This window comes from Perissodus microlepis, chromosome 12 (genome assembly GCF_051167445.1).
Source record: "Perissodus microlepis isolate ML-2025 ecotype Zambia chromosome 12, ASM5116744v1, whole genome shotgun sequence".
Lineage (NCBI taxonomy): Eukaryota > Metazoa > Chordata > Actinopteri > Cichliformes > Cichlidae > Perissodus > Perissodus microlepis.
Window position 1 is genome coordinate 29,695,306 of NC_140472.1, and position 20,545 is coordinate 29,715,850.

Genomic DNA, 20,545 nt, shown 5'->3' on the forward strand with positions numbered 1-20,545 from the left:
TTCATGTGACAACAGCCTGAAGTCAGATTTACTGCTAGAATAGAGAAGAATGTTAACACAACTGCCTCCATCTGCCCATCCGCAACTCACAGATGGAAAAGATTCTCAGCTGAGGATACCAAAACATGTTCTCTGTCTTTTCATCCTTGACATGTTGTGGGAAAGTCACAGATTGGAAATGAGCATTGCATGTCACCACTGCACAGAATCTCAGGATCAACCGTGTTGATTAAGCATGTGTACAACTTTTGATGGATTTCTGTGCCTGCTGCTCGTGAATAGAACAGGTTTACAATTACAGAACTTGTCCTTTTTCATATCAACTTAAAGTAATTTTTTACTCATTTATTGACTTGGCATTGAAGGTTACGTGTAGCACTGCAACATAAATGCACAAAAAGGAGCTACTACACTGGATAATGCAAAGCTTGGTCAAAAAGTCAGGGGTAGGCGTGTGGGAAGGGGGTTCAGTGACATTTCGGCTGCCAGTCTAAACATAACTTGGAGCTGGGGCGCCCTCAATGTGCCATGTCTATAGAAACAGCGAGGCTTTAAAACTCAGGCCTATGAGTCAGCCAAAAGCCCTGGACTCAAAAAACCTATTCCAGTCCCTGTGTCTCTATGGCAACAGGAACAGATTGGAACCACATCTGGTAGCCATTTCAGTCCCTGCAAGGAAAGGAAGAAAGAAATTTATGAGTGAGGGGGAAAAAGACAAATATTTTCTGCAATGCAAAGCAGAAAGAAAGTGGAGTCGAGTTACACTTGAAAGTGGTTGAAGATTATTAATTCAAGCATGGCCTGAGTCACGAGCCGTTTTTCACTGTCCGCGTAAGTTCAGGACAGTGGATTAGGTTCAGTAAGAAGTATTCAGTGTAAAGAGACGTGTATCGCCTCCATGCAAAGGCATGCACCAGAAACAAAGGCAAGAAAAAGAATATTCTATGCAAATCTCTCTTTTGATTTTGAAAATCTGATATTGAAATGTTCACGGTGTGAACACGGTTCATGAACTTTGCACAAATTATTTCTTATAAAACCTCGGTGTGATGTAAAGTTTGATTGAAGTTCAAATGAACAGTTGCTCTTTGTTCAAGTGTTCAAACAATGTCTGACATTACTGTGTCTGCTGTAGTACGATTTTTCTCAAATTCTGTCATTCCCCTGGCTGATCCATTGCATCAGACGTAGCCAGAGGAGATTCAAAAATGGTCTTTTTTCCCCCGTCTCTTATCCCTGTCGACAGGCTGTCTGCGAGAAACACTGTCTAATTGCAGTCTTTCTTACACATTAAATGTTGTTTCTCAGCCCTGTGGAAATGCAGTAACTATGAAATGACATTTACTGGAAATGGAGCTGGTGCTTTTCTTGAGCCAAAACCACTGAAGACTGTGGTCAGCATGCAACCAGAAGTGGGGAGGCAGGGGGGGCACCAGCATCAAATGTGTTTATAGATTTCCAGTGACATCTACATACTCTGCGATTTAAGACTGTCATTATCATAGACCCAAAACTTCCACGCGTTGGCTCAGAGCTAAAATAGGCCGCTCTTAATGCACAAATTAAGAGCAACCGCACAACAAGCCGACCTCCCAAATAGATGCCTAGACAAGCTGGTAAAGTGATGAAACTAGGTCAAGAGAGTTGAAACTGGATGAGGCTCAGTTTGGGATATACTAACATATCAGTATTGTTCTTTAAGTCAGTGTGAAAACCCATTTGCTCTATCTGACACTTTCCACGCTACTTTGAGCTCAGTGCATGCATCGTGACTGCAGCGGCAGAACTTCAGAAAGACACACGCGGTTTTCCTCACGCACTATTCGTACTCATTTGCGAAAAAATCAACCAGTATAAATAGTGCAAAATATAATTGATCCATAGCCTCTCTCTTACTCTGTCCAGATGGAGATTTTTCTTACTCTTTTTTCTCTTCTCTCACATGGAAGGGTGTGCAAACAGTTGTCTGGGACTTCAAATTGCCCTGAATTTTCCCCCTTTGTCAGCATAATTTAAAGGAACTAGCATATTAGGGGAAATGGTTTGGATGGCTAATAAAAAGCAGATCAGTCAGATTCTTTTTATTTTTTTTCATTTTGTTCTCTTTTTCTTTCTTCTTTTTCACAAGCTCTTCTTCTCTTGTATTTGTGCCCATAGCCTGTTTTCCTTCTCCTTCAATTACTCCTTCCCCTTTCTCCCCTTCCCCCTGTCCCATCTATCCACTACCTGAGCAGTAAAGTGGGACTACAGACTTCATAATATGGTTTGGGGTTTCAGCTTTCACATAATTCCACAGACTGACCCAAAATTTTTTGGGTTTTTTTCCCCTCACTGCTTACTCAGTTCATCATAGAGCCGCAAAAAAAGAGATACTGGGATGGAAAATGAGCACAAGACCCATTGTGTCCGCCCAAACCCAAGGAAAATAAACAGATGGTTTATGTTTTTGTGCAGTGAACCCCAGCTGTCCCGACAATCAGTCCTGTCTGTGACCAACAAACTGTACAGCTTTGTTGTTTGGGATGCTTTCTCTCCATTTTTAAGTAAATGCAGTCACAGGAACAGGCCTGTACCCTGCAGAAACATTTTCCCATTTTACAACCCACATCAGATTTGTTTTATGACATCTTTGTTTTTGTGAGTCAGAGGCCAAGTCACTGATACTGGCACCACTCTTATCCAGTTGGATAAACACACTTTAGCAACAACCTAAAAAAAAGAAAGAAATGTTCGCCTAAATGGATGTCAGGATCTATTTACTTTATGTGGCTGCAGTTAGCTGGCATGTGAAAGGAAGTGTTAGCTGTATATTTTCCATCATTCTGACTTTGTGCTTGTGTGTATACACATAGGTGACACACATATGTGACCCTTACAGCCTTCTTCTACTTCATGGGACAACAGTGGAGTCATTATAGGGAGCCATGTGTTTCTGATTACTGAGGCACAGATTAGAGGGAGGGGAGCAGTGCTTGCTGTTTGCTTGCCCACCAGCTCCTCTGATGTGGCTAGTAACTGGACATTGATCGGGGCAAATCCTTTCACCACCCTCACCCCCATTTCCCACCTCCACGACAAACCATTTCCCACATCAGTCATGATTCCGCTACCATCTATCACCTTATCTGGTTTCCAGTTGAATTATGCAAATACAAGAGGGACCGTCTGTGAAAATATACCTACTTGACCTACTTACAATTCCAAAAGCTCTCAGTACTTTATTCTTGAAAATGTGTTATTGTTGCTAAATCGTAAACACAGTTGTCTGTTACTACAGAGGACAACAGTATGATGTTTTTGTTGCTTTGGGAGTGTGATATTTGTTTGACCTCCACAAGGATTTTTGTTTTTGATTTCTCCCCCTCGAGGGAATTCAAGGTCAGACACACAACACTGTGTGACAAATTAGAATGATTATTCTCAAGGACACCAGTTTGAATAAAGTTGTATTCAGAGCTTTACATAAAGTCATCCTGGGCATGAATATCATGGAAATATGAGGTATTTAATGATGTTTGTATAGTATACATTTTAAATGTCTTTAAGACATTATTCTTATTCATTTTCTCTAATCCACATAGGTGGATTGTGTATATATATATATATATATATATATATACACACACAAGCTCAAATATATGCAGATATCCCCACTAATATTTAGCAAAATGTCTCTGCCGTTGTAAAAGCAGACATGTCTCAAAGATTGTGTCCAAAGTACATCCAAAAACAGGACTGTCCATTAAACTCAAGAAATAGAAAGGTCACAAATAATGATTGTAGCATTTCAGTAATTAATCAAGCTCCATTTGCCTCAACAGTGGTTCTCAGTTCCAACAAACCAATGAAAATAGTTTTCACAGGAAATTCCAAGACGATATTCAACTCAGCTCTACTTTTCTTTTAATCACTTCAAAAGACTCTGTACTGAAACCAAGGAATAGAGAAATGCAAAATTGCATTTCTCAAATACAGACTCAATTTATTAAATTTCGACTAAATTAGTTGTATTTTGGACATTTGTCAAATAAAAGAAAGAGCTTTCAGAAACAAATTCATCTGGACTGCCAGACATTTTGGGGAAATGTCTGAAGAATATGAAACCATATGCAGCTCTTCACTAACAGTTTCACTTCTACATAACTTGTATTTGCAAACAGTTGTTTGAACTGATGAACTTTGAATCTACACTTTCTTAGAAATGGTCCTAAGAGACCTTCCTAGTTTTCTTAATGTATAATTCTGCTTTCATGTTCATATTTTCTTGGACTTTCCCACATTGTCCTGCCTATTGGTCAATCCAGTGAGTGCTCTCAAAAAAAGCTAATAATTGTAGCCAATCACAATCACAAACAAGACAAAGCTGAGGGCTATTAACAGACAACCAGAAAGTTCAGCACCAAGTGTGCATATTTGAGCCCGTATGTATACTTTTAAACTTTCTGTGGATTTGAGAAAATCCTAAATAATTTCAAAAGTGTGCACTCAATTCTTGTTTTTAAAAGATTTGTGTTGTACAATCATTCCACTCTAGAAAACAAATAATTCAAAAAACGTATTACAAGCCATGGCTATAACATTCATGCCCATGATGAGTGAAGATGTTGTCACGGTACCTGACCCCAAACTGTGGGACCTCAGCACTTAACCCGTGACCAACAGGCTACACGAAATACACAAGGAATTCATCATCCATCACATGGGATTTTTTTTTAAACAAATCTTTAAATGACTGCATCCAAAAACACAGAGAGAAAAAACGATGGTGTTATTATCTTGACAGATAATCAAACAGTGTTGGCAGTTTTTCAGCTTTTTTATTTCCATTTTCTGCCAGTGGAGTTTGAGTTTCTGCAGGTGTGGATGTTTTTTAAGCTTTCATCATCCCATCTAATGAACCAGATGGTGTTTAGATGAACCCTTTCCCCCTGATGCATCACAGAACTTTTTCATGAAAGGAATGATTGAATCTTCATAGAATCACCAATATCCAGGATACTAATATGTCCTGTATGTAACACCACCACAAATCAAGGGGAGTGAAGAAAAAAGCAAAACTGTTTCTAATTTAAGAAACAAATGAGGCAGATGCTAATTTAGCTGTATAAGTGTATAGTTTATATGTTAAAAAAAAAATTATAAACACTGTTTTAGGTATAAATAATGGGATAGCAATTTGGTGACAGAGCGCTCATTAATGATGTAACCAAGTCAGCTAAGTGAAGCAAATATGGAAATGTCTTGAAGTGCAATGCCACCATTTCAAATAGACTCCCATTCAATAGTCCCAGTCAACTGCTTCATGAAATTGTAAGTAATTTTCCCCACATGTCAATAAGATGTCATTAGCTAAGGTCACTCCTTCCAGTGAGTGTACTAGCTGTCTTCTTCAGAGGAGAGACATATGTTCCCCCAGTCACGTTTCAAGTGTTGCTCACAGTTTCTTCTTCATGTCCAAATACAGCCAAGTCTATCTAATGGAAAAATAAATAAATCAGTGGAATGCAAAATAGGGCAATGCCCACAATGCCAATCTGTTCCAGAAATGGGTGAAGTCATTGTGGCTACTTAGAGAAGTAGTTCAGCTTTCTGCTAAACATGCTTATTATGCTTTAACCTTTTCTGAGTTAGATGTGAAGATTAAAGGCACAATCGTATCTGTCCTTTACTTGAAAACAAACAAAACAGTTATCCTGGCTTTGCTGAGGCTATAATCTATCACCACATCCAGACTTCACTAATTAGTTTATGTAAAAATAAAAAATGAGACTTTATAAAAAGGAGTGGAGGAGTTCAAGTACCTCGGGGTCTTGTTCGCGAGTGATGGGAGAAGGGAGCCGGAGATCGACAGACGGATTGGTTTGGCGGCTGCAGTGATGCAGACACTGCACCGGTCCATCGTGGTGAAGAGGGAGCTGAGTGTAAAAGCGAAGCTCTCAATTTACCGGTCGGTCTACGTCCCTACCCTCACCTATGGCCATGAGCTGTGGGTAGTGACCGAAAGAACGAGATCGCGGATACAAGCGGCGGAAATGAGCTTCCTCCGAAGGGTGGCTGACCTCTCCCTTAGAGATAGGTTGAGAGGTTCGGCCATCCGGGAGGGGCTCAGAGTAGAGCCGCTGCTCCTCCACATCGAAAGGAGCCAGCTGAGGTGGTTTGGGCATCTGACAAGGATGCCTCCTGGGCGCCTCCTGGGGTTGGTGTTCCGGGCATGTCCCACCGGGAGGAGGCCCCAGGGCAGACCCAGGACACGCTGGAGAGATTATATCTCTCGGCTGGCCTGGGAACGCCTTGGTGTTCCCCCGGATAAGCTGGAGGAGGTGGCTGGGGAGAGGGAGGTCTGGGCTTCTCTGCTTAGACTGCTGCCCCCGCGACCCGGCCCCGGATAAAGCGGATGAAGATGGATGGATGGACTTTATAAAAAACAGAAAACACTAATGAATCTCACATTAAAGTTTTGTGTGCTTGAAAAGTAATATTATACAGTAAGTAATCACTTCTCTTTATGGCCTTTGTATTTTATATATTTTTAATATTGTTTTATATTACCTCTGCAGTGAAGCAGAATTTTGAGGGTTACAGCTGCATGTATTTACAATTCTAAATACTGCACTGTTTTATTTAAAATGTTCATTTGCAGAGCATTTTTATTCAAAATGTCTTATTAAAAGTATATTAAAGTTGAGCTGCTCAGTAAACATCCTTGAAAGTTTAATTCAGTTTACTTGTATAAAATCATTTATCTACACAGAGAGTGTACATTGTTCAAAACAGTCATTGTCAACTTGTAAACAATTAATCAGGTATTAAATACTCAAAAAAAAGCTCTTACTGAAAAGCAGCCATCCTATTTCACTTTCACCATCACGCAGCGAACAAGCTCCAAGAACCGTCCTTGTATTTCATGCCTGTACAAGATAGATTCTCTGCCAAGGCCGGCAGCTTCACACAGCTTTTTGTGGCCTCCTTGCGTGAAGAAAATTGGAGCCACTTATTTTAGGTCGTAGGTTCAAGCTAAACCACAAGCTAAATCAAACTCGGTGACTCCCTTGAGCCGTAAATTTGCTTACAGTTGCTGTCACGCATAGACATTTCCCTAGGTTCTCCTGTTTTTATTTCCTAATTCCCGCTTATATTTTTTTAAATTGAACCTTTAAGTTGTGTTAAGCTGCCCAGCGGTAATGACAGAAGCATCGTGGTGAGCAAGTTCTGCCAAACTATTTGATGCTACTGTACAGCAAAGTTATTGTATGTTTGAAGTGGAGCACACTCATTAGCATTATAATCTTTTTAAAAGTCCTCCACATCCTCCTTCACTTCCTTCAATGCTGCCTCTCTTTTATAAGCTGACTCGAGCACAGCAGGCAGGCAGACATCAGACTTTGCAGCAGCTGCCCCACGGCACCAGACAGATAAGCACACACACACACACACACACACACACACACACACACACACACACACACACACACACACACACACACACACACAGAGAGAGAGAGAGAGAGAGAGAGCAAGAAAAGACAGAGAGCTAAACGTTTAGAACTTAATCAAGATACATTTTTAACCATCGACTTTGCTTATTCTTGAACATACTTATAGATATTAACATTGGAGCACAGAGGAGACACAAGAGTCAAACATTTCTCACAAACACCCACAAATAATTGTCCACATCATAAGAGAACAGACACACAGAGTAATTGTTGGTTGCCGGCTGGTAGGCAACATCCGGTGCTTTGGAGAAAAAGGAAGTGTGTATCTTTATAACAAGCTTTCTGAAGGAGGGAGGATTGCAGTGAGGTGTTGTAGCTTTTGATCTTTTAACAGCTGCTAGTGTTGCAATTTTTAAAACTCCTACTGGAAAAAGTTGCTCAGTGCGAACTTTGTAAATGTTTTCATCATCTCCCGTCTAAGCTCCATAACCTTCCAGTTATTAATGACTGTATTTCCCCTTTGTCAGCAGAGTAATAATAACAACAGCCCCCTTTTGGCATGCACCATGTGATGTAAGCTGAAACATGCTGATTGTGAACACATATGGTATGCATCCACACGTATAGACTGAGGAGTCAGCCTCGGCAAGCTCTCCCCACCCCCACTGCTCATTGTGTGCTTTTCTCTCTCTCTCTTTTTCATGTGAGCCATCCTTTTTCTCAAAATTCTTATTCCTCATTCACTTCTTTTCCAACTTTCATTGTGAAAGAGAGACCTGGAACAGTACAATACAAAGATGCAGACGTAAAACTGCTGCAAGTGTACAAGCCTGTGGATTTACAACAGCTGCCAAGGGGAGGAAATCCCGTTAAAAAAGAGGACTGTTTTATTGCCGTTTGACACATAATCCCAAACAGTACATGCAGAGCGCAAGACTCTGAGCTGCAACGCTCTGTGTCTGGAAAAGACAGAGACAGCAAGATGGTTTTTGCTTCAGCATTCCAGGCAGGAATGGTTTATTTTTGTTGGAAACATAATTGTCTGTGGCTAGGATTTGGAAGTACACGTTACCCGCCAAACTGCCAGGAAGTGTGGGTGTTACCGCCCTCTTATGGTGACCTAATGAATTGGAGTTTTGCACAATACAAAGCAGTAGAGTAAACTTGGAGGGCCGAGATGTTTTCTTCCCCCCAGGGTGTTGACACAGTGCAAATGTGCTATGCTGTCACAAGGCCTGATTTCATAGAGAGAGCACAATGGAATTAAACATTGCATAGAAAGAAAGTTAGAAAAGGGAAAGTCAGAATGAAAAAACTGTGGGAACAAGCCATATACTGCTTTCATGGATCAGAACAGAGCTAGTGTTTTGTTCAGCTACATAACTGCAGGATTTACAAAATATGACTTAACAAATGTGTGTCAAGAGAAACATTCTGTTCAAAATCCTAAACAATGCAGAATAAAAGGATATCGCTGAGACTTAATGGATTAGTCAGATGTTTTAGAAAATATACTTAATAGCTTTTTTGGTGAGAGTTACATGTGAAGATCCCTAACACCGTCATGTCTGTGCAGTAAAGCTCCAGAACTGAACGGTGATAGTTTAGCTTAGTACAATGACTGGAAGTAGGGTAAGGCAGCTACTCTGCCTGTCACAGATAAAAGGATGTATTAAGACTCCATACAATCCCAAAGTGGCTAAAACTGCATATACAGCAGGTAAAATGAGTATTGAACACATCACCAAATCCCATGCAGACTGTTTTTGTGTGAAAGAATGGGCCAGTGTCACACCTGAGCAATGCAGCTTCATATACAGTAGGCAAACAATGTAGCTTCTTCTTATAGGAAGCTGTCATCACCAACAAAGGCTTTTGTACAAAGTATGAAATACATTTCAGTAAATGTATTCAATATGTTTTCCCTGCGTCTTTTCTCATTATTAGACATAATTTCTAGACATCTATGATTTGATTTCTTTGCATGTGTGGATTTGATGGGTTGTTAATGACATTCGATGAGAACTTCATGCCAATAGCAGCTTTAGAAATATATTTACTCAGAAAATTGGTGATGTTTTCAATACTTCTTTTACATGCTGTAAATTAGAATTTTTCTCTGTGTCATTTGAACATATGCATAGACAGTTGCATTGTGAAACCTTTTACACATCAGATTGAATGGATGGATATCAGAATTTTTGCTGCTGCCCCCAAATAGCGCAAAAAGTTGTACTGTATCTGTAGCAAATATACTCAATATTTGGCATTGAAAAGTTCTGTACACTCAGTGATCTTTCTAATATTTTACTCTATTAGCGGTTATATTCGTCTTCCATGTAAATGTAATTATAAAGCTACATTACTTGGAAAAAATGTGACATGTGGAGGCCTTTCTGTGTGTTTCGGTGGGGTTTGTTTTCTCTTACAAGTCAAAGAAGTGCAAGTTGGGGTTATCAGTTATTTGAAATTGCCCATAGATGTGAATGTGATCATAGGCTAACATTGTCATGTTCTTATTCCTGCGATGGCAGATGGTTTCATGAAGTTTTTAGTCATGAACCAGTTTAGCTGTATTGGGGGAGTGAGTCGGTAGTAACATGTGGTTCTCTGTGACCATTAACCACCTGCAAGTTTACTGCATGGGAAAAAATGATAAGAGTGCAGATGTTCTGTGTTCCCCCAATGACATTTGATCTGGAAGAAACTATAAAATATAAACCTGGGGGCCCCTTTGACATATAGAAAAACACCCTAACAGCTAACTCTGTTGCTGAATAAGTATGTGGTGGTTACCTACTTGGTAAGCTACCAGCCTAATTCTTATACTAACACACAATCTATGACAGAAAATCACAAAAGTGAGATTAACAGCTCAGCCCAGGTGTGCATTGCTCCCCTACAGATGTGGCCATGGTCTTGTCCACCCTGAAAAAACTGTCCAAGAGTATTAAAGGGTCACTTATCAGTGCTTCAACTCAGAAAAAGGAGCTAAAGATTTTGCCATCTAGTAAAAATGTGGACCTTCTTGGTGCTTACTCTTACCCTCGCTCTTAGGCTATCCGAAGCTAACAATGACACAGTAGGTGAAGAAAAGCTCGTTATAGCCAGAGCTAAACTGCTGGTAAGTATAGAGCAAAATCCTGTGAAGTGAAAAATTAAATCTACACATAATATTCAAAAAACAAGTGAGGAAATAGTGTGCATGGTGATGGATAGGTCTTGTGCTGTTATGGCAGTTTATTTTCTGCTGTAATGTGACACCTTTTTTGTCACCTTTGATCACATAAAGAATGAGATATGTACACTCATGCTGTTTTAACAAATGTCTCTTGTCATCCCTGCAGGCTCCCAGTGTGGTCGGATGAAGCATAAAGAAAATGCCTGAGCTCTATCATTTTCTCATGGAGCGAATGGCTTTATAGTATCCTTGTATTGTTTTCATGTTCCTCAGGATTCTTTGCTAAGCTGTGAGCTTTCCACAAAAATCACTACTGATTTTCTCATGACCTCTTTTGTAAACAAAACAGTATTCCTAGCAAGCTGCCAAGTTCAGTGCCAGCTCTGTGAGCATTCCAAGTAAAAAAATCATGTTAAGTGAGCCTAAAAATAGCGAAACAGATGGATATGCCTTGTTCTTCACAACCCCTCCTACCTGTTTCCCTTGATCTGCTTTTTCCTGTGTAGCCACAACTTGGAATATGATTCATCGGAAGAGAAGAAACCCCGTCTGATATTCTACAATGAAAAGGATGAGATTGTTAAGGTGAGAAGTGAGTACAGGGACCTTTTATTCCGCTGCCTTGTAATGGAGCTTATCAAGAGACCGTCAGAATGTCAAACGGGATTCATGTGGGAAAGTTTCGATATTACTTCATGTGATATCAGATCATCTGTCAGATACCAAGAAAGAGGATGTACTTGAATGAGAGTTAAAAATAAATACATACAGTATATGAACTTGGGATTCTGAGAATGGAGCAATATTTTTTGTACCGAGACAGGAGAGTTGATGTGACTTTGAAAATTGTGTGCCTTGAAAGCACTTCTCACATGCCAGTTATTTTTCCAGGGTAGAAAACCCCCTGTTGCAGTTATTGCCCAATTAGCCTCTCCATTAAAACCAATAAAAATGCATTTTCTTAATGCTGGCCTACATCGAAAAAGAGCCAGGTATTACTGCTTTCTTGAGTAAAGCCTTTTAAATTTTCCATCTAAAGCTTTGTTTAGAGGCTAAAGTTTTTCTAATGTGGCTTCTCTGGGAGATTATAATTTGACTTTAGGTAAAGAGAAACAAAAAATAGCTGGATCCTCTAAATCTGTAGTGGCTAAACACTTCCAAGTAAAAACAGGGGTTTAGTAAATCATGTTATATCTACATATACAGCTAATATACAACGCATTACTGCCTTTAACCACGTTGTGAACCAAACATGTCTGCCCTCCTGTGTATGTGTATGTGTGTGTGGATCAGACTGTTTCTGTGAAGAAAATGAAGGCAGACGAGATCAGCAGCTTGTTAGACTCACTCGGCTTCTACAAGAGGTCCAAGAAAGGGGAAGAGGTGCCAGAGGAGTTTCAGCATTTTCCCCTGCGCGCCCCCAGGGACGAGCTGTGATGACACCTTGTGGCCAAACTCTGTCTCTGCACCATGGTCACAATAATGACGAGTGAGGCCCAAAGGCCAAAATAAGCCAGGCACCACTCTGATGACTCGCTGGCCGGGTGCATTGAGCAGAGTGTTATGTCATTGTGTTTATCTGCAGAATTTAAATAAAAAGGCTATAAAATACACCAAAACCTGCCAGAGTGAATTGTCGCTTTAAATATGTGTACAAAGAATGTAGAATTTTCAAACATACTGCAAAGAGTACGTGCAACTTTATCTCTATAAAGTTTAAGTATCTGCTGAATTCCCTAATTAGAAAATCAAATTATCATCATAGATGGACACTAACTTCAAGTAAGCATGCAACTGTTTCAGGCTAATCTTCAGCCCGCCTCCTTCAAAATAATCAGATTAGCAGTAGCGTCTGCCAGCATGTGCCTTTATGTGTCCACTTGTATCTCTTCTAGCCTGGTATTGTGCGATTGTTTAACTTAAGACAAAAATGAGCAACGGATACTGAAAACATATTTTTGGAACTGTAAACCTCCTGACTCCTTGGCTCTGTCATGATCACCACCTCTGTCAACAATGCCTGTGTTTTACTCGCCTGTTCCCGAAAACCTGCCGCTGGGTCTGGTGTCTATGGGAGGTTCTGTGTTCACAAACAACAGGACAGCAGACAGTGACTTCACCAGGGAGCAAGAGGATGCATCTGGTTAGTTTGTGCTTCCAAAGACTGTTTGGAACTTTAGTTTAATATGTTTACTATACAGCACAATGCTATCTCGTACTGGAGAATGTAAAGGCAGAGATTGGACAAGACATTTTATGACTTAATTCTTAAGTAAATCACAGTGTGCATAATCAAGGATTGCTTAAAAAAAAAAAAAAGAAAGAAAGAAAGAAAGAATCCTTTCAGTTTGTTAAGGTCAATAACAAAAATGTTTTCAAGCCTAAAACTCAGATTGCTTCTTTTTAGATCTGTTGTAACGTCAGCTATTAAAGGTTTTTCTTCGTTTGGTCAAATTTCACTTCAGTTTTTCAACTTAATGTTTTGTGCACTGTTATTTGTCTTGCAGTGGTCAACGAGCTGGTTTCTCACCTCCCCCTTCAAATGCTCCTGTATTTCAATATGTTTTATTTTCCCTGTTGGTGGTTTTCAGCTGTGTTCATGCTGGAAGTAAAGGTTAGTGCCAAATTAGTCCATGAAACACACACAAGAGAATAGAAGTATTCCTCTTGAAGTCAACAGTTCAGGTTTTGATGAACCGAATCTATTTATTAAGCCCAGTGTATCAGCTGGAAAACTTTTGACTTTGGCTCCATCTAGTGGTGTCTTCAAAATGAACTCTAAGCCTCCTCACATAAACTCAGAAGAGGCAAAAGCAGTGAACTCAACATCCACTGTCTTTTTGAAAAATAAAACTTGTTTCATCAATATTTTGAAAAAAAAGTTTACATAAAAATCTAACATGCCTGTGTGTACACACACACACACACACACACTCCTTGATCATGTTCATTAATTACAGCCCTTCACTTTTGCCAGTTCTACTATCTTCCTGGGTACTATCAGGCTCTGCTCATTACTGGGATGATCCTACTTACAGTCATCGAAGTGGTTCGACTTTATCTGGGCTACACTGGCAACCTCAAAGAAAAGGTATTTCAAATTTATATCTTGCACTGAACTACATGAAGCTCTTTTATGGACCCTGAAAAAACACAGAGGAGGAAACTGCTGAGTTTTCTACCTGCTTGTGGCTACAAGTGCCTACTGAGTTTTAGTGAATGTGTGTCTTTGCTTTCATGTGGATTCAACCAGAGCACTTGATGGATGACTGCTGCATCTTTTCATCGTTTGTGCGCGCCAACCCAAATTTTCTCTCTTTTCCTCCCTGTCATCAGGTGCCAGAGCTGGCAGCCTTCTGGCTCCTGTCTTTCATGTTCCAGCTGCCAGTGCTGCTGTTCTTCCTGACCGATGAAGGAATTATCATCCTGCCTCTGGAGAGAGCTGTCCACGCCCTCTATCTCCTCTTCCTGCTCGCCCAGATCCTGGCCTCCTTCTTGGCACTTAGAACCATGACCCGAAAGCTCACCCTGCTCTTCCATCTGCGGCAGCTTGGCAAGGTGGAGAGCTTCCACCACACAGGCATAAGCCCAGTGTATGGGCTTTCTTATCACCGCAGTGTGCTGCCAGTGTCAGCCACCCAGGATATCTACAATTAAAGCAAACATCCATCCTTTCATAATAACATAGGTATCAAATCTAGTGTTGTAGGAACCACATTGTTTGAAACTTTCCAGAAAATCTTCAACAGCTGCCAAACCATGAGTGTGAGCATTCATTTATTATTTAAAAGAAAGCATTTAGAAACCACCTATTTTGTAAAACTCTGCTCTGCGGGTCTGCGTTTATTATGACTGCATAGCATTCAGAACTTTTTAGGCCACTGTTGTGCTGAAATTTGGGTGTCCCAGATCTTTCTGTATGACTTTTGATGGTGTATAAAATGACAGACCTTTGAAAAATAAAATAAAAATCACATACTAACTCTGATGCCACATTCTGACATTTACTGCTGTTTTTAAAAGATGAAAAACAACATTTTAGCCCAAGCCTCAATGTCAAAACTTGATGCCACATCAGCCAAACTGTCATGGAGTGACACATTTACAGGGGAGTAAGGTAAAACACACCATCAAACAATAAAATTAGATCAGAAATACACAGCAGTACAGTGCTTGTGGCTGCTTTCATCAGTATTATAGTGTTTCCGTTTTTTCCTTTCCTTTCTTAATGATGATGGATGATGGAGGCTGTAGTGTTGGTGGAACGGAATTATTTTGCCAAGGCAGATTACCTTCTTGCCCACAAGAAAAGTTGAGTCTCTCCCCAGGTATATTTCAGCCTATTTCTGGGAGGAGGACTGTGATACTTCAATAAAAAAGGTTTCTAATTTATCTCAGCCATGGCTACAGGATGCCGTATTACAATCTGATAAGTGGGTTGCAGGAATCTAATTTTTTAAACCTTGTACAGTAAAAGAGTGTAAACTGAATTGCAGCAGAACTGTGTTAAATATTTATGACCACATAGTGGCAGTCAGTGACCAAAAGAGGGATGGGGGATCATCTGACAGTGTTGCAAAGTCCAATGAGTATAGATTATTATGCACCACATGTCCTGATCAGGAAACCCTCTGGCAGAGAATTAAAGGTTAGCCCTGTCTACATTCGGAAATGAGGTTTTTTTTTTTTAATCGTTTTTAACTCCAAGTCAAGTATACATGAAAATCAATAACATCATTTTAATTGTAACCTCTTAGTTCTAATTGTCATTGTATATGCCTGACTGGTTTTTAAAATAACATTGTTGTGTGATTTAATATTTCTTTCCTGGTGAGAAATTATTTAGCGAGTGGTGCATTAAACAGATAAGAACCCGGTTACTTGAGAGACACAGTTTCTGTGATACAACATGCTTATTCCGCTCTACTTTACATTCAGGAAACAACAAGCTGCAGTGGTTGCTGCATGGTTCATGGAGAGGAGGAAATAGAAAAACCTTTAGAGGGTGGAAATTATGCACTGTATGCAGAAGCAGATGCGTAAACAATACCCTAAACATAAGCTTGCATATTACTGCATTTTTTAAAAAAGGATTTGAACCCCCCCTCCCCTCCCCTCCCCTCCCTAAGAATTCAAGAGTTAGTTGAACATAAACTGTAAAGCCATAAGTTGTATTTATGTAACTTTAGAGAGTTTAAGGAAACAGCTTGGTGTGGTGTTTCCACCACAACAGCAAAATAAAGTAAACCACTGATAAAAACAGAAAAAAGAACTTTAGTCATGATTTTATTATTAGCAGCAGAATCCAAACCCATAAAAAGGAAATAATTTACACAAGCTGCTGTCATCTGCAACAGCATAAATATGCACCACACATACAAGTGATTTATGGCCATATTTAAACATGCAAAAACGTGTCCCTGCATCTTTGTAAGCATCTACCTGCACAATATATTTACACACAGTGTTTACGTGGGGATTCTTTTAAAGACTACAGAAGAAATAATTACCATGTCAACCCTCCGGCATCTTTCTTTTTTAAGTCTAACCAGTGACTTGCGGGGTGATGAGTGTGTGTAACTGAAAGTTGGAGCATAGGTTTTTGATAGGAACGTGCATGGACATCTCCACTTATGCCGGGTTGTATCATTAGTCTCTCACTTCATCACCTGATTAGGTTCACCTGCATGCCTGCCCAGCTGCACCTTGGAACCCATTAGTTTTTCTCAGTTTTTATACATTGGGTAGTGTTCAGTCCCAACTGTTTGAACTAGTGATGCATCTGCTGTGATTATGTGTTCCAGCATTCACACCTCAGACCATGTTTCATGCTTTGACATTTGAACACTAAAAGTCACTGTCATAAAAATAACCGTACATGAATTCGTTGTGTTTGGCTGAATGATTACAGTGCAGATCATGCTGAAATTTGTTTCCTTCAGCACTAGGAAAAAAAGAGTTTGAGTAATTTGTCATTACTTTGAATTCCTCCCACATTAACTAGACAATTATAGAGAGTAGGAGCTGATTGTGGGCTCTATGCTGTTTTGAGTCAGATTTTAAAGAAGAACTACTGTATTACTTCATAGATTTATAGAACAAGTCAATTCATGTGCACAGTCATAAATCATGTTTATTGTCTTTATTCTCCTCAGTAAAGTCAAAGAGGGACAAAATGATTAGAGAAAACGGGGAAAGGTGGACTGAAACTATTAATAAGAGCTTTTTTTCTATGCATGTATTTTTGCCACAAAACATTCACTTTGGTTACTAAAGGATGTAGTACAACAGTCCTGTTTTCATCTTTATTTTAGCATCATGTTCAGACTTTCCATTCTCCAGAGAGTACTTCATGTTCATCCTACTTCTCTATATATATCTGGTTTTAATTATGAACTCCTATTAGGTGCTGCAGAGTGAGATTATTCAGCTGGTGGGGAAGAAATGAAATAGAAATCACCCCCCTGGAGACACAGTGGTCACATCTGAAGCAGCTCCTTGCACCTTTTCCCTCATCAAATTGCCTTTCTTTAGCACGCACCGAACAATAGCCTTTAATAGTCCTGTTGCATTTTCTTTTTCGTCTCACTAAACGAATTGCTTGCCTCATGCTTTTTGTGCTTTTCTGCAAAAGTTTTCTTCTTCCCGTCGTGTCCAAAATTCAGCAGCATAGCTCATCGTCAGCCGTGCATTAGTGAGAATGTCATCACCTTAATTATGATTGGGTACAGCTCAGAGGTAATCACAAATGTGACTGACGAGGCTGTGCTAAGCACCAGCGGGAGGCAATATCCGAGACATCACAGGGACATCCTTATGCCTTATTTCAGTAATCCTTCATGGTGGAGAGCTTGCCAGTGCTGCCAAGATGCCTGGAAGTGTTCCTGCCCTCTCCGTTCCAGGTGCTTATACAATGAGCCTTACCCTCACAGACTATTATAGTCCAGCTTCAATATAAATTATGATGAGAAGTTGTTAGTACCAGTTACTAAATCGTTAGGTTTTTTTGTTTCTTTTTTTATGCTAATTATTTTCTATAAACCTTTTTTGTTGTGATGAAACAATAAATGCTTCTGTGGCTGAAAATACTTTAGTAAAAAGGCTCAATATACTGTTGTTTAGGTAATGTCTGCTTGGGTTTGTATTGAAAGGGCAATCAAAACTCTTCAGCCCTGCTGGTGTTGCTTTCTGAATTAGAGAAAAGCTAAAGCAAAAAAAAAAGTTTGGGACCTCTATTCAGCACTGAATTTGGTTCAGGTATTACACAGACAGAAATGCCACACAATAAAATTTTCAACTTGAAAAGCAAATCCAGCATATAAAAAAAAAGGAGCTGAAAAACAAACCTTTAAAGAACTTTCAAAACACTTCAAGTTTCAGGAGAAATATTCCTCAGAAACAGCTGAGGACAAGGACTTGCAGGTGTGGCTTATGAAGACTGCGACACACTTAAAGTACTTAAACTGTTTTTTCAATTTTACTCACTTTTTTTTCACGTTCTTGTTTGAAATATTAAAATGTTTAACTGTCTGAAGCCTTCTTGTATTTTGTTTCCCCCTTTTTTTAAAGACTCGTTAAATAAATAGCACATTAGCAGCTGACCCTCCTCTAGAGCACACCGCTATACCTCTGTAACCTGTTTCCATTAAAAATTGAGGGGAATTTCTTTCAAAAATATACAACGTCTAACAGAGGCTCAGTGGTAAATCCTCTGGGATATTTTTCAATCTTGTTTTTTTTTTATTCATTTTCCTAGATACAGTTGGTTAGACCTTAGTGTCTGCAAAGAAGGGGCAATATGATAGTTGATGGAGACACATGTATGGTTCTGTTATTTGATGCCATTGTGATGACCCAGCTGCTTCACCAGTCAAATCAGAATAAGCAGAATACATTTTATAGAGGACACATATTGCTCAATTACTGACTCTAAATGATACTGGGCCATGAAATTCAAATTTCATTCATAAGCCACTTATATTGTCTCCACCTTTACAGCCTGCAGGAAACGCGACATCACACTGGCAGGCAGGGAATATTGAAACTGGACTGAAATTGGCAGCTGGATATTTTCAATTTGGGGTCTGATTACCTGGGTGAGTGGAATGGCAGGGCAATTCACTTCTCCCTGTGGTTTAAACGGATACTCAGCATACAGTACAGATGGAATATTTTATCTATAGCAGCAGTATTAAATCTGAGGGTTTGATGACATGGGAGAATCTATTGCCTTGAGTGTAAATCGAGGGGCGCTGTTTTTAACAGCCTTACTAAACACTAATTTCCAGCTCTATATTGTTATATCTGGATTCCATTAGAGAAGTAAAAAAATAAATAAATCCTGCCCTCCTGTGATTGGCTGCCTCTTCTCTGAATTCCTATAAGCAGGACCCAGTGCTCTAATGTGAGCATCTTCACTTCCAGATTAAGATTTTTAAAACAAGCTAAGCAGTGTTGGTCAAGTTACTTGAAAAAAGTAATCAGTAACTAATTACTGATTACTTCCCCAAAAAAGCAATCCTGTTACTTTACTGATTACTTATTTTCAAAAGTAATTAATTACTTAGTTACTTATTAAAAACACGATTTACAACCTGAAGAGGTGATAAAGCGATAGATCTTTCAGCCCAATTCTACTTTTTCTGCATAATCCATCATACAAAATGTAATCAAATGGAAAAGTATCTTTTTTTTTAACTTGTTTTATTAGCTTTAATCTTTTAACTTTATGCATCAAGCAAAAATTTAATTATATGCACCATTCTCTGACTTGAATAAATTAGTTTAACATTTAAACCTATTTTCTGCATATTCCAGCACATAAAATAAGATATTTTTTGTGTTTACACTCACTCTTTCAAATAGATGCAAGTAAAACACAGCAGAAAATAAATAAAGTCAAAGACTAGCGGTCCTGTTGCTCTATTTTCACCTGTAAAGCAGGAGCGGGGTAGGCGGAGGTTTACCCTGGTGCAGGTGAGCCGCAGCGGTCAGTTGAAGAATCGGCGAGTTTCTCTGTGAATTTCCCATTACGTCGTAGCACACTCAGTGCTTGTTTAGCGTTTTTTTTTCAGTGTAAAAAGAAGTTTTCTTCCCACGCACAACGGACGCTAATGTTTTTGTCACTTTTTATGGAATCAAACTTAAAGTAAGGTCAGTACTTCTACGCTTTAAACGCTGCACGCTCATACTCTCTCCCGCACTCGATATATGATCCATTGTTGATCTGCACACAGCTGTATGGCAAACCATTAGTGCCAAAAATCGCCACTTTCCTAACCCGTTTGGTTAAGAAATGGCGTAAAAAACGCCATTTAATTATTCAAAACGCCGAAAAAACCGGCGTTCTGTTCCGACAAACGCCGCTTTTTCTGCCACTCGGATGGCGCCCTGAACGCACCATCCGAGTGACGTAAAAAGCGCCGTTCAAAGACAGACGGAAACGCCGTTTTTTACGCCACTCGGCAGAAAACGCAGTTTTTATGCATCTTTGAACGGCGTTTTTTTACGGCGTTCTGTGCCAGCTGTAACGGCGTTTAAAATGGCGTTTTATTGAAATTATGCAGGGCACTCCCCATGGTTCCCTCATCCAATTACTTTCAACTCATTTCACCCAATCAAAGAAGAGGAAGTGCAGACCACACTACTGCATCACCGATTCACCTTGCTGCTAAGTGATTGCCTATTCAGTACCAGTGCTTGTCACAGTATTCACTTGTATTATATTCCCACTATGCATTTTGATGTGTTTAAGGCATGATCGAGCAAACAAACGACAGAATACTTTTTCTGAAACCTTAACTGTGTTACCTGTTATGGCAGCTAACAGGTAATGAGCAGAGCTAGCTCTGCTCATTTCTGAGCTTCTTTCTTATTTTCCTCTTTACTTTTCTTAACCTTTAACTTATGTCTTAGCAATCAGATCCTG

General features: G+C 39.6%; 2 protein-coding genes across 2 annotated transcripts; both read left to right on the top strand.

Moving 5' to 3' along the window:
- Positions 1-8,932: 8,932 nt before the first annotated feature.
- On the top strand, positions 8,933-12,271 carry selenoe (selenoprotein e). Its single transcript, XM_084947552.1, has 4 exons — positions 8,933-10,560; positions 10,784-10,860; positions 11,124-11,202; positions 11,911-12,271. The coding sequence occupies exons 1-4, from the start codon at positions 10,453-10,455 to the stop codon at positions 12,052-12,054; spliced, it is 408 nt and encodes a 135-aa protein (XP_084803678.1). The 5' UTR covers positions 8,933-10,452; the 3' UTR covers positions 12,055-12,271.
- Positions 12,272-12,314: 43 nt separating this feature from the next.
- LOC146376571 (transmembrane protein 17A) lies at positions 12,315-14,586 on the top strand. Its single transcript, XM_084947551.1, has 4 exons — positions 12,315-12,760; positions 13,125-13,231; positions 13,595-13,708; positions 13,954-14,586. Exons 1-4 carry the CDS (start codon positions 12,634-12,636, stop codon positions 14,272-14,274), a joined length of 669 nt encoding a protein of 222 aa, XP_084803677.1. The 5' UTR covers positions 12,315-12,633; the 3' UTR covers positions 14,275-14,586.
- The last annotated feature ends 5,959 nt before the right edge of the window (positions 14,587-20,545 follow it).

Excerpts from the sequence above, each read along its gene's own strand:
- LOC146376571 (XM_084947551.1), top strand. The coding sequence starts at position 12,634 with ATGCCTGTGTTTTACTCGCCTGTTCCCGAAAACCTGCCGCTGGGTCTG. Across the intron at positions 12,761-13,124 it reads GGAGCAAGAGGATGCATCTG|TGGTCAACGAGCTGGTTTCT; the intron begins GTTAGTTTGTGC and ends TTTGTCTTGCAG. Across the intron at positions 13,232-13,594 it reads TGTTCATGCTGGAAGTAAAG|TTCTACTATCTTCCTGGGTA; the intron begins GTTAGTGCCAAA and ends CACTTTTGCCAG.